Genomic DNA, 14171 nt, shown 5'->3' with positions numbered 1-14171 from the left:
GAGCACTATGTTACAGTCCTTTATCTTTATGATAAAAATACTTTCCCTCGATTCACCTTCAGGTTTCCAGACAGATTAGAGGGGCAGAGAGGAACGTCACTTTGCTTAAAGGAAAGTATTCACCTCGGCTGTCTTGGGGGAGAAAAGGGCTCTTAGTTTTCTGAAGTTTGTGGTCTGTGCCCCGTGTCTTGAGACTTCATAGCACGGGAAAAGCAAAAGGTCAGAGTCGCTGCCACGGCTGGCCAAGCCCACCCGCCCGACCCCCAGCCTGCCTGGCCAGCCATCTGCCCCCCAAGCCGCCCGCCCGCCTGGCGAGGCCTCCCTCCCCTGTGCTGAGATGAAGTCGTCCAGCAAGAGCACATTCATTCTGGTGTTTACCCCCTGACACTGAGGTCTATTTGACCCTTGTTCCTCCTATCGGAGGAAGAGGAAGCCAAGATTTAATCATTGCAATCCAAGTGAAAAGCTCGGTTTAGCATTTACAGGCATACTATTTCAACATGTATATATTATATACAAGAATCCAAAGTATCGTTTACTTGATAGATCTAGACTAGATCTCCACGTTGATGACCCATCTTTTCCCTAAGGGACAATCTGGCAGCATTCACTGGTTCCCGTGTGGGGACAGGCTATGTGACCTTTGCACCTGCGGACGGCCAGGGAGGCTGCGAGCAGAGGGTAAATGATTCACCTGGTCCTGGAATCAGTTAGCGGTCGTAAGCGGAGCTGCCCTGCAGAATCCGCCAGGCTGGTCACTCACCGGCCACCCGTTCTTCCACCAGGTGCTCCAGGGGCAGACGGATGGAGTCATGTTCCACGGTGCAGGTGATAAGGTGGGGCGTGGCCCTATCCAGCAGGCTGCACAGCTCGGCCAGGCTCCCCTTGGAGGGGCGGGTTTGGTGGAAATGTTTCACCACGGAATGAATTACTAAGTTGTTTGACTGCAGAGAGCAGAAAGAGCATTTACGACACCTGGGCTAAGGGGACAGCGAGAGTAGCACTTTCTGACTTCATTTTCCTTGTGACTAACGTTTAAAAAGGAAAGAATGGTCTTGAAGACATTCAGCTTTTGAGCTGCACATTTGAATGCCCAACGACAAAGATTTGGGGTTTCAACCTTTCAAAAACGTCAGAATTCATTTCCAGTCAATTATGCCTGTCTTATTAAGCAATGTTACGAATTTTTAAATTTTATAAATCTATCGAAAAAGAATATTTTGTCCAGGTACCCACTGCTGATGGGAGTATAATCTGGCATATTAAGGGCCATTTGGCATATCTATCAAATAAGCCCTCTGACCCAGCACGTCTGCGTCTTGGACTTGATCCAATCACTACACTTGCATAGAAGCAAAATGATGTACAGAAAGGTTGTTTATTAGGTGTAGCACTGTTTGTAACAGCTCAACCTCGGAAAGCCCTTCAGAGTCTACCAATAAAGGGACTTGTTAAATAAACCATGCAACGCTGCTCAATGGACACCAAGGTATAAACATCAAGGAAACGCCTTATGTGCAGAGACCAAAAGATCTCAAATACAAATATACTTGCTAAATAATAATAAAAAAAGGTAGCAGACATTATATACAGTATTCTACCCAATTTGTATAAAAAAGGGGAAATACACACACATTTGCTCATATATGCAAAAATATCCTTGAAAGGGTAAACAGGGAAGGAGATAAGAATATATAAATCTACATAGTTATTTGCTTTTAATGCATAGACTCTCTGGAAGACACCAGGAAGCTAACAATATTGGTTTCCTGTAGCCAGAGTGGATAACTGAAGGGTTCAGGGTAGGAGAAGACTTAAAAAAAAAAAAAAAATTTTTTTTTTCTCTTATTTTAAATTATAACATATATACAGAAAAGTGTATAAAATATAAACGTAAGTTTAACAGAGAAGTAAGGCAGGGAATACTGAGTGACTGTTACCTGATCAAGACAGTGGACACTGCCCCACGCAGAAGCACACTGGGCCCCCCTCAATCACTGTGCCCTCCCCACCCCCACGGAGCTGACTACCACCCTGATTTGTATGGTAATCATTTCCCTGCTCTTCTGGATACTCTGACTTCCTATGCAAGCACCTCTAAACAATACTGTTTATTTTGTCTCCTTCTGACCTTCATATGAGTAGAACTGAACGAACTTTTTCTCAGTAAAGATCCAATCCCTTGGAGCATCTGGGGGTACCCCACGATGGGGGGGGGCAGTGCTTGCGCTGTGCTGAGGTGCCCACGTGCTGCCATCCTGTGTGCAGAGGACTTAAGACAGTGTCCAGCTGATGGCACGCCAAGGCAGCCCCCTCTGTGGCTCACCGATGGGCGACACATCGGATCAGGCAACAGTGAGGAGGTGGTCGGGGACGAATGACTCAGATGGATGTCTCCAACCCGTGGATGCTTCCTTAGAGGTCCCAGGTCACACCCTTGTAGAAAATGCTGCCACACAGCCATTCTATCCAGAGGAGAGGTTCCTTCAGGGCTCCACGTGGCTGCAGAGTCCCTACAATCCCATTTAAGGCCACCGTGGATGGTAGTGTAAAAGATGACCCAATGACTGTGAACAGGATGGAGATGCCCAAGCCCCTCCCACGTGCTGCATGTGTCTGTCAGTCGCTGCTGAACCCTGGAAATGGCTGCCCTGCCCTGGGCCCCAACGGGAGTACAGGGGCCTCCGTGGGAACCACCAGGTCACATCTGAAAATGCACCATGTGCTCGCAGACCATGAACGTCCTTGGCACCAGATGAGACCAGGATGGCCCTACCAGGCAGCTGGGGCTGAGGCAGCTCCTTGTGGGCCACCAAGAGTCTGGTCGCAGTGGTGGTTGCGGGGCCCAGGGGCGTGGCAGCAGCTCCCCGACCCCTCACTCAGCCAGACCGGGCTCAATGGACCCTTTGACTGACTTCATTCATTCGGCATCTCAAGATCCACGCGCGTTGCTGCAGGTCCCGTGTGACATTCCGCTGTAGGACTGAACACAATGTATTAACATTGGTCCATGCTAATTTTGAGGGACCCCTGGGTTGCTCCCAGTTTCTCCCTGTCGTGAACAGTCTGTACCTGCGCCCTGGTGCGCACGCGCCTCACTTGTCTATGCTACGCCCTGGGAGTGGGACTGCTGGCTGACAGTGTATGCACGGCTTCAACTTCACCAGATAACTGCCCCTTTCCCAAACTGGCATTCCAGCTTATGCTCGGGCTTACTGCTCTGCATCCTTTGTCCACACTTACTACCATTGCAATGCTTAACTCTTATCATTCTGATGGGCGTGCAGACGTGTTTCAATGTTTTTTACTCTGATGACGACGCCAAGTATTTTCTTCTTCTTTTTTTTTTTTTTAAGATTTTATTATTTATTTGACAGAGAGAGACACAGCGAGAGAGGGAACAGAAGCAGGGGGAGTGGGAGAGGGAGAAGCAGGCTTCCTGCAGAGCAGGGAGCCCGATGTAGGACTCGATCCCAGGACCCTGGGACCATGACCCGAGCCGAAGGCAGACGCTTAACGACTGAGCCACCCAGGCGCCCGACGCCAAGTATTTTCACATGTAGAAACTGGCGCCTGCTTTGTGAAGCACATACTCAAGTTTCTTGCCCATATTTCCATTGGGTTACCTGCCTTTATATCCTAGATGCTAGTCTTTTGTCAGTTATATGTGGTGAATGTCCTCTCCCATTGTCTAGCTTGTCTTTTTGTTTTCTTCACAGGACTCTTTGATGAAGTAAAGTCTGTTTTGTGGTGGTGGTGGTATCATTCATCAGCCTTCTCCTTTATGGTTAATGCTTTCTGTATCGTATAGAAGAAATTCATTGCTCTTAATCATCACAAAGATATAAACTTATCACCTGAAAGCTTTCTGAATTTTATTTTCCATAATTAGGTATTTATTATGCCCAAAGTTATGATTATTATTTTATGTTGTGAAGCAGAAATCCAATTTCCTTTTTCTTTGTGAATATACAGTTGGCCCAGCACCATTTACTGGAGACCATTCTTTCTTCCTGCTCTGCTCTGCTACCTCAGTCATATATGGTGATCATATAATCTAGCATCTGAGCCAGAAAAACTTAAGAATAAGAGGGCACTGGGGCCTGCTTCTCCCTCTCCCCCACTTGTGTTCCCTCTCTTGCTGTGTCTCTCTCTGTCAAAGAAATAAGTAAAATCTTAAAAAAAAAAAAAAAAGAGGGGCGCCTGGGTGGCTCAGTCATTAAGCGTCTGCCTTCGGCTCAGGTCATGATCCTGGGGTCCTGGGATCGAGTCCCACGTCGGGCTCCCTGCTCCGCGGGAAGCCTGCTTCTCCCTCTCCCACTCCCCCTGCTTATGTTCCCTCTCTCACTGTGTCTCTCTCTGTCAAATAAATAAAATCTTAAAAAAAAAGAATAAGAAGGTACTAAATTATGTCAGGACAACACGTATATCCTGGGACTGTCCTGAGCAAACCAGGATTCATGGCTACCTCAGTCATATGACAAGTGTCCATACATGCATGGCGCTATTTCTGGTCTACTGTCTGTCCCTGCCCGAAGACCACGTGCCTTAATTAGTAAGCTTTACAGAAGGCTGGATATCTGGTGGAGCAAGTCATTTCACTGTGTTCTTAATCTTCCAGAGGTCTTGACAATTCTTGGCCTTTGGTATTTCCATATAAATTTGTGAGATTCCACCAAAAAAGTGTCAGGATTTTGACTGAGGTTGCACTGAATCTACAGATCAATTGGGAAGAACTGATGTATTTAGAACACTGGGTCTTCCAATCTGGGAGCTTGGTGAATTGCTCCGTTTATTCAGAACTTCTTAGAAGGTGGTATACACTAATATTTCTATTACTTTCTTGGTGGGCGGGGTCTATAAAAAAGGTCTTACAAATTCTTTTTTGTTAGCTTTATTTCCTAAGTATTTGATATTTTTCGTGCTCTGGTAAAAACCTGAAACCGCTATACAAACCTCTATACGGAAACTAAGAGGAACACACTAATGCTCCAGCAAGGTTTGACTTGAAACGGACCACATTTTTCTCCTCCTCATTCTTGAAGCCAGCCCCTCCCCTTCACTTGCTTTTCTGTAGAATCCTTTGTTGCAGGAACTTGGTATCGATACTTAGTAATGAGACTCGGATGGCCGGCACCGACGCTGGTCATGAGACCACTATGGAGACATGATGAACGCAGCTGGCAGGATGCACCAGATTCCTATCGACACTGCCGGATCCTGTATTTTCCTATGAAAGCCCTGAGCCTTTTACCCTGGGCGGGTCTGCAGTTCTGAAGGCATCAGCCTGCTGCGGCCTCCCTTGCCTGGCAAAGTAATAAACTGTCGTTCCTCTTTATCCCCAAACTCTGTCTTCGTGTTACATTTTGGTTCCAGAGCATAGAGATCGATTTTTGACAACATACCTGCTTGTCACTGGTACATAAAAACACGATTGATTTTTGTATCTAATAACTACTAACTTTTCTTATTAACTCTAATAATCTAGCTGCAGACTCTCTTGGGTTTTCCACATGGACAGTCACATCACCTGTGGGTGACAGTCACGCCTTCCTTCCCAGAAACGGGGACAGTATTACTATTTGAGCAGAAGCCTTGACACCATCCCACTGTCTTTGAGCATTTCTATCAATCTAAAAGTACATCTGGAATGGGTCAAACCTCAAAATCTTAATAAGGCAAACAATTTAGTAGGGACTTAAAGGGATAATTCCAGGGCAAAATGTAGGGGAAACTCTCTGTTGAAATAATGCAAGTTAATTTACACATTATGTTACAAATGTCCTATCAGACATCTGGAATTTACTTTTAGGATAAGTACTAATTATATGAAGCTAATTTGCAAAATTAGCAAGACCAAGACCAAGATTTACTCTTTTTTTAAAAAAATAATACCAAGAGGGAACCATGTTCTATTTTTTCATATAACTTACAGTTAAAAGACTGTGAGCCTGTTTAGAAACTTTACCTCGGTGCCCCCAGAAGTGAAGATAATGTCCTGAGGTTTCCCACATATCATCTTCGCGACGTTCTCCCGAGCTGTGTCAATAATGTCCTTGGCCTTCCGACCTTGAGAGACCAAAATGGAAACTCATTAACGTCACTTCACTAAGCCCAATAAACACATGTTTAAAAGAACAACCAGACATGGGGCTGGTTGGCTCAGTTAGTGGAGTGTGTGACTCTTGATCTCGGGGTGGTGAGTTCAAGCCCCACACTGGGTGTAGAGATGAATTAAAAATAAAATCTTAAAAAAAAAGAACCAGACACGCAGGAACAACTCTAAGTGGGCAATTCTAAGACAACCCATGTCCCGTTAACGTGAATACAATAGGCCACAACCTAGGAATAAGCTGATGAAGGGGCAGCAGCAAGATAGGAGCAACTCAGTGACCCCTACTGAGACTTAGTAAGAGGTGGAAACAAATACGGGGGGACGCGCGGGAACCCTAAAATCCCCAAAGACGTGGGCTTCCTCTTACCGGATGCTACAGGAGAGGGGAAGCTGTGGCCATCTGCCTTGCTTCCCATTCATCAAGACAGGAGGGTGAAGGGATGAAATAATTTGCTTAAGATCAAGCTGCAAAACAACAAAAATAAGCAAAAAGAATGCTCATGACTCCTCAACACATGGTGCAATGCTGCATCTCAGTGCAGGTCCCCCAGGCACACGAGAGAGGTCCCTGCCACAGGGCCAGACCTGCTGTCACACGGGGGCCACGCACCCCAGCTGTGAGCCAGTTCACTGGCTGGCACAAAAGAAGGGACCAAACTGTATGCGGCAGAGAAAGGAAGGAGCCAGGATGGGAACTGTGACAATGTCAACGGCCATTCTTACTTGGTCTATAGATCAAGAGTCTCCAAAGTTTGTTGACTACTCAGCCCTACTTGTAAGAAAAAAAAGTCATCAAATTGTACACTTTCACTCTGCGGTTCAGTGTATGTGAATCACACCTCACTAAAGCTGTCGGAGGGGGAAGGATGCAGAGGGCGCAGACCAACGAGTCCCGGGAACAAAAGCTACTGGAACACTCGGAATCCCGTCCACTGTGGACAGGTCAGAGAATTGCCAGAAATGACCTTGTGGTTGCTCTTTTCATGTACTTACAATTTATATTTTCAAAAGGGACCTAATGCCACTTGAAACAAAAGTGCATACTCAGGGAGATTAGAACATGAATGGTAATGAGATGCTGTCATTGGATTAATGTTCAATCTCTGGCTCGGGACGGTGTTCTTGTTCTTAGGAGACACTGCTTCGGTATTTAGGAGTGAAGCCTCCTGTTTGCAACTTTCAAATGATTCAAATAAATGGGGCAAAGTAGTAATAATTGATAAATCCAGGTAAAGGAATTAAATGCAAGTGTTCACTAGACTTATTTCACCTTTTCTGCAGATGTTACATTCCAAAATAAAACTTTGGCACAAGGAGTTAAAAAAATAAACCAACCCGTGAGATGTGTGCTAGCAATGGTTCTCTCCCCCACCCCAAGGTACTAATTCAGTCGTTATCTTTTTAACAAGTAATGTCCTCAATTGAGGAAATTGGAATATGGTCTGAATCCAGAGCAGGACCTTCCTGTCATGTTCTCAGGTTTGCTGATGGCACTGTGATGGGAGAAAGTCCCTTCTCTTTCACACATACAGGTGTTTCCCCATGATGGGGAAGTACCACGCTTCTTGCAACTCATTCTCCAGAGCTCATGAAAAAGCAGTAAATTCAGAAAGAAAGAGATCAAGGTAATATGGCAACACTGTTGGATCTAGGTAGGAGACACATGGGTGTCTATTTTCTTACTCTTAAATTTCCGGAATGTTTGAAGTTGTTAGTGTAACTAAATGTAAAGGGTGGTTGGTAACTGTAACTGACATAAGAGAAGACTCTGAACTCCTGCCTTTCAGGAAGCAAGAGGAATGGTAAGGGGCGTGTGTGGCTTCCATAATCCATTAAAGCAACCCTACTTCACTTGGCTGTTCTCACACCAGAGCCCCTCTACCTGCCCCCAGCAAAGGCCCGTTTCTCCTTTCCCATCTCTACCCCTCTCCATTCCCTCTTGAACTCACTGGCAATCAGGTACTCTGGTCCCTGGCCTCCCAAACCTACTCTGACCAAGATCCCCTTGTGCCAAATCAAGGTCCCCGCCTCCTCCCTTGCCAGCAGCTCTCCCTTTGGTCCACTCCCTCCTCCTCCGAGTCCCTTGCTGGGCAGGGCTCCAAATCCAGATGGCGGATGGTCCCACACCCTGGCCAGGTCCTCCGATCCTCCCTCTCTCAGCAACTCAAGACTGAATAACCAGCACCGTGCTGCAGACTCTACCGTTCCACCTGGGTATCCAACAGGCATCTGCAACTACACTTACTCCAAGTTGAACAATGATTTCTCCCCCAAACTTGTTCTTCTCAGCCTTTCCGATCTCAGTAAATAAATGGCACCTTAGTCCTTGCAGGGGTCTGGGGCCAAAAGCTTTGGCTCTTGCCTTTCTCATACCCCATTATCCAACCCATCAGCAAATCCTGTAAAGCTCTGCCATCCAAAATACCCGGAATCTTGCCTCACCTCTGCACTGCCCAGCCACAGCGGAGTCAAGGCCACCGCTGAAATATTCCCCTAGAAGGCTCCCAACTCCACTGACACCACTGTGGTCCACTCTCTAGGCAGTGGCCAAAGTAATGCCCTGAAAACCCAATACACTTTGTGCCCTGTGCCTTATCCCTCACCAGAACAGTGCTTGGCAGGCAGTAAGTACTCAACCAATACTGGTTAAATCAGCTGTTCTCAAAATGTCATCTGGGAAGCCCTTGGGGCAGGGGCAAGGCACTTTCAGGGCTCCACGAAGTCAAATCAAGTTTCATAATAACGCTAGACATCATTTGTCTTTTTATACTCATTTTCTTGAAAGTATATAGTGAAGCCTTCCAGAGGCTACATGATGTGAATATTGCAACAGACTGGAGGCAGAAGCCTTAAGCTGCGTCAGTCCTTGTGCTTAAGCTCCTGTTACGTGGGGGTTTCTGTATCTCACAGCAAAATGATATATTTTCCATACTTGCTCATACACAGTTTTTCTTCAGGGTTGGGTATAAGAAACAAAGAAACCATACTGCACATCAGGTTTCATAACATGCCTTCCCCACATGAACTAGATGCTGCTAGATCATTGATCTAGTCCACACCATGGCTCTGACAGGGCCCAGAACTCCACTTAGGGCTTCAGCATACTCAATGTGATCAGTCCTTGACTGATGGACACTGAGGTTATTTCCAGCTTTTTACTATTACAAGCAAGGCTGTGATAAACATCTTGGGTATCTAAACTCTTCCCATATGTCCTTAACGTTTTTCCCTAAAATAAATTCTCCCAAAGGAATTATTATCATTATTAAATCATAATATTGTGAAAATAATTAAACCATTCTATCATAAAGGTGATTTTCTTTCTTTTCCTTTTTTCTTTTCCTTCCCCCCCACCCTCCACTTCTACCTGAATATCAACAAGTGAACGGCAATGCATACTTCAGTTATGGTTCTTAAGAAATGAAGGCTGTCAGGACAACTGGAAAGCCACTGACAGGTTTCATCGGGTCAAGAAGGGGAATTTCTCCTTCAGGGTTATTCCTAAACTTCTTCATAAGAAACGTTTTCTATTAGCATTTAATTGTCCTCCGTATTCTCAAGATTAACGCATCAGAAAGCACAGTTTTGCTAGAGGAAAAATTAGATACAAGGCAATGTCCAGAAGATTAGCCAGAATACACGTACCAAATAAACCAACAAATAAGTTAATGAATGACTAGTACCTGATTTTGAAAAAGCTTTTAGTTATCAAGTTGTGAAGCTCATACCAAACAGATAGGAAAACCCATGAAAGCCTGTAAAGTTGGATATAAGTATTACTAAATTCTAGGGCTTGGCAACAGTGTCTGAAAGCTCTTGTAGCTCCTCATAATCCACAGTTAAGACAGTTTATCTTAATGATCTCTGGTAAGTATTAAATAAGAAAGGTACAACTAGCTGGCCATCTGAAAAACATAATGTAACTGTGACAGTGACATAAAACTACTGATTTGCAGCAAATCATTTTCCAAAACCGCCAATTTAACGATCTACATTAAAACAAGAATAAATGAGAAATAAGAATATTTTTATTATAATGAAAATAAAGAATTTTAAAATAATTTTCATTTTAAAAAAAAGGCCAGGGTTATATGCAATCCTGATGATTTAAAAGATCTATTTTGTAAAGTTTTTAAGGATCCACTGAAACAGATACATGAAAGGGTTTTAATGGGTACTGTTACTACAAATAGCTCTTAACAAGACATCTTTTTCATCTGGGTAAGGGGGACGGGACAGTGTATTAAAAATGAAAGGTTATGGTATCAACAGGCTCAATGGACAAGTCTGGACTTTTCTGAAAACCAACCAGCCAAAAATTACACCTAAGGTTTGCAGTGAACAGAAAATCTATTCAAAAGCAAGTGATCACATGTGGTGTACAATTTCTCTAAGACTGCCTCTGCCCCCCATATCTCCGGATCTGTGAGCGCCTTCTAGCATTACCTGCTGGGTAAGGACTGCTGGGATTTCCCCAGGCTTCCCTCATGGCCTCGGTCATGGCCTGGATGACTTCTGGCTCAAGGGGGGTGGTTGCATTATAGTCCATGTAAACTTTCCTGCTGGAAAGAAAACACAGATGTGCCTATTAGGGACAAGGAGATGGAGTGTGGAAGCACAGATACACTCTGTCGGCTCAACAAGCAGATACTGTCAAGGTCGGGGTGGTCCCCTGCAGAACCACCGCGCAGCCTTCCGCACTCTGCACTCTGCACTCGGACGTCTCCAAATCTTCATGAAGTATGGAAAAGGTATGCATAATTTCCAACAATCCAGTATTTGCTAGTTTCCTTTATAATCGCTAGACCATCCATGTAGATTTTCAAAAGTTCTTTCCACCCGGTGGTAGGATCAATGGCCCGCTGAGCCTCGAAGCCTACCCTACTGCTCTGAAGGACAGACCTGCTCCTCTCCTCCAGATGGAAGGAGGGGGGAGCGTGAGCGCCCAGCGAGCCGCACCTTCCTGAGGGCTTTCTAACTTCTTGGGTAGTTTTTCTTTATTTCTCTGTAGTCTCTGGCCTGGCGGAAGGCTCAGGTGATCTGGGCACCCACTCCTCCCGACACTGTCCTCTTGGCTCCCGGACCCTGGGCAGGCCTACTTCTCCCCTCCCACTTGCAGTTTCCCGTGCCTAGCAAGACCACACCCCCACCCCACTTTCCTTCATAGGTCTTTGTTCCATCTTGACCTTCTTGTGAAGCTTCCTGCAGCTCTAAATAAAATTACAGCCACCAGTCCCCTTCCTCCTTCCTCTGTCTCTCCGTGGTCCTCCTCAGTGTGTGACTCACTAGACTTGGGCCCTGTTCACTGTGGGCCTCAATAGAAATACGTCAGCTCCAGAAGCTCACAGGCTTTGCCAGTTCCCCTCGCTGCTCTGTCACTTACACTGAGGACAAGGGCTGGCACACAGCAGGGACTGCATTTACGAGAGAACAAAGTGTCACAGAAAAGCACAGCTCCTGAAATCCCTCCTAAATAAAATTTATCTGTATATCTTTTTACCAGTATCAGAAACTTTCATATATATACACAGTAGGTAATCCTGCCTAATACTATTAATTTACCTGATCTTAAAATCAGTAACAATGTTTAAACTGATCCACATGAAAATTCAAATACAATTACCAACAGTGGCTGTTAAAACACAGTTGTTTTTTTTAAGCCACAGAGTGTTTTATTCATTTTTATTTTTTAAAAAGATTTTATTTATGGACACCTGGGTGGCTCAGTCGTTAAGCGTCTGCCTTTGGCTCGGGTCATGGTCCCAGGGTCCTGGGATCGAGCCCCGCATCGGGCTGCTGCTTCTCCCTCTCCCACTCCCCCTGCTTGTGTTCCTTCTCTCGCTGTGTCTCTCTCTGTCAAATAAATAAAATCTTTAAAAGAAAAAAAAAGATTTTATTTTATTCATTTGACATAGAGAGAGAGCACAAGCTGGGGAGCGGCAGACAGAGGGAGAGGGAGAAGCAGGCTTCCCGCTGAGCAGGGAGACCGATACGGAGCTCGATCCCAGGACCCTGGGATCATGACCTGAGCCGAAGGCACACCCTTAACCGACTGAGCCACCCAGGTGCCCCCAAACCAGAGTTTTTTAATGCAACATCTTGTCTATAGGTGTCCAAAGTCACCTGGTAGGTTTAAGGCTTTGGGAAGTTTGACCTGCCACCATTGGCCACCCCGGCACTGGGAAACTCCTGGTCCTGCTGTGACTTAAATCTGCATGTGCCCTGAATTTTGCTTTCACTTCCTTTTTTTTTTTTTTTTTAAAGATTTTATTTATTTATTTGACAGAGAGAGCACAAGCAGGGGGAGTGGCAGGCAGAGGGAGAGGGAGAAGCAGACTCCCCGCCGGAGCAGGGAACCCGATACGGAGCTTGATCCCAGGACCCTGGGATCATGACCTGAGCTGAAGGCAGACACTTAACGACTGAGCCACCCAGGCGCCCCAGCTTTCACTTCCTATAAATACCCCACATTTCCTCAAACTACTTGTGTCTGCTCAGCGACTGCAGCTTTTCATTCTGCTGGCAGACTGAAACATTTATGACTTGAATTTCAGATTAACATTTTACAGATAACTCCATTATTTGCTTCCTCCTTAAAATGCTGTCAATATTGGATGGGAAAGCTAGAGTCTATTATGTTCATAACCAAAATACAATAAAAAGGTATGGTGACTCTCCTCTCCACTCAAGTCTCCCTCGGGGGCTTTTTCCCAGATCCTTTTGCTCAGGCTCAACCAAAGTAGACTGCCTAATGAAAGAAATGGTCAGGTTTAGGCCTGGACCCAAATTTTAAAGACACACACATTCCTCACATTCAGGCAGAGAGGATGACCAAAAAAGAGTAAGCAAAGTCCCAGCAACAAACAAAATGCATAGTTGCAGCAGGCTGAAGAAGCAGCGTGCACTGGAAGGCCTCCCTGCCTACCTCCCGGCTTTCCCGGCTGCTCAGGCCAGGAGCCTGGGAGGCATCTGCCTCAGTCCCTCCTTTGCCTACACCAATGCATCAGCCAGTCCTGCGGCTTCTGTCTCGGTACCCCCACTTCTGCGCGCCACCGCGGCCAGCACTCCGGCCACACAATCTTACAGAAGATCCCCAGCGTTTCCCCGCTTCCTCTCCTGTCCCGCACCCACCCGCCCCTAGAATGCATCCCGAAGTCCTTCCTGAGCTCCGTGGCTCTGCCCCCTGACCTCAGCTCCGCCAAGCCCCTGCTGCCCACGTCCGCGCGCTCGGTTCTAGCCCCCGGGCCTGTGCAGAGGCTGTCCCCCTTCCCCGGGCGCGCTTCCCCAGAACTTGTGCGCCGACTCCCGGACGTCACCTCCGCGGGAGCCCTGCCCAGGCCGCGCCCCCACCCGCTGCTCCCCCCGGCTCGCACCCCCGACGTAGGCCTCCCCGCCGACCGGCACCGCATCCCCGCGCGGGACGCTCAGGCCTGCGGTGACCGCCAGCTGGCGACCCCTCCGGGCGGGACGCCTTCCCCGGGGAGACCTCCGGCACTCACCGGCCCCCACCGACCTCCCCGCACCACCCACCCCCCGCCTCCGACCTCTCCGGGCGGGACAGCCCCACCCCTCGCCCCGCGGCGCCCCGAGGGCTTCCTGGAGGAGGGCGCCGGCCGCTTCCCCCTCACGGAGCACACCTGTCCGGCGGGCTCTTCTCTCCGCGGCCGCGTGGGTGACTCGCCGCACGCCCCCGCGCGTCCCTGCTGGTCGCCACCGCCGCCTCCATCCCGGCCCCGCCGCGGCTCGGCCCCGACCCGCCGGCACCCAGCACCGCCCTGACCCACGGACCTCGCGCGTCTCGGGGTGCGCCTCCGGAAGGCTCGGCAGAGGGGGCGGGGCCGCGAGGTCCGGGCCGCGTCCGGATTGGCTGCGCTTTGCACTCGGCCAACCCTGGGGCCGGCCCCTGCGGGATGCCGACTGGCTGCGCGCGGTCAGGTGACGGGACGCGTCACAGGGGGCGAATCACGGAGGCCGGGAGGCGGGCTGCGGCGTGCAGGGCGGGCTCCTCCGCGCCCGGGACCCCGAGCGCGTCCGCGGGAGCTGGCCGGGGTCGGGC

General features: G+C 47.8%; 1 protein-coding gene across 4 annotated transcripts; it reads right to left on the bottom strand.

Annotated features, from left to right (window-relative positions):
- Positions 1-23: 23 nt before the first annotated feature.
- LOC115936855 (selenocysteine lyase-like) lies at positions 24-13897 on the bottom strand. Of its 4 annotated transcripts, XR_014142670.1 has the most exons (7): positions 13753-13891; positions 10562-10677; positions 6483-6580; positions 5969-6069; positions 4957-5157; positions 2132-2983; positions 818-944 (listed from the first exon to the last, which is right to left on the bottom strand). XR_014142670.1 is itself a non-coding variant. In XM_081811505.1 (4 exons), exons 1-4 carry the CDS (start codon positions 13839-13841, stop codon positions 756-758), a joined length of 495 nt encoding a protein of 164 aa, XP_081667631.1. In that variant the 5' UTR covers positions 13842-13897; the 3' UTR covers positions 24-755. The 4 variants fall into 4 exon arrangements, 2 of the variants coding, with proteins under 2 accessions (XP_081667631.1, XP_081667632.1); XR_014142671.1 differs by lacking the exons at positions 818-944; positions 2132-2983; positions 4957-5157 and adding an exon at positions 5165-5415; XM_081811505.1 differs by lacking the exons at positions 2132-2983; positions 4957-5157; positions 6483-6580 and having other exon boundaries at positions 24-944; positions 13753-13897.
- Between the last annotated feature and the right edge of the window lie 274 nt (positions 13898-14171).

This window comes from Leptonychotes weddellii, unplaced genomic scaffold (assembly GCF_054177405.1).
Source record: "Leptonychotes weddellii isolate Sample4059 unplaced genomic scaffold, ASM5417740v2 HiC_scaffold_810, whole genome shotgun sequence".
NCBI classification, from domain to species: Eukaryota; Metazoa; Chordata; class Mammalia; order Carnivora; family Phocidae; genus Leptonychotes; species Leptonychotes weddellii.
Note: the sequence above shows the minus strand (reverse complement) of the source record. Positions and strands in the feature narration are given on the sequence as shown.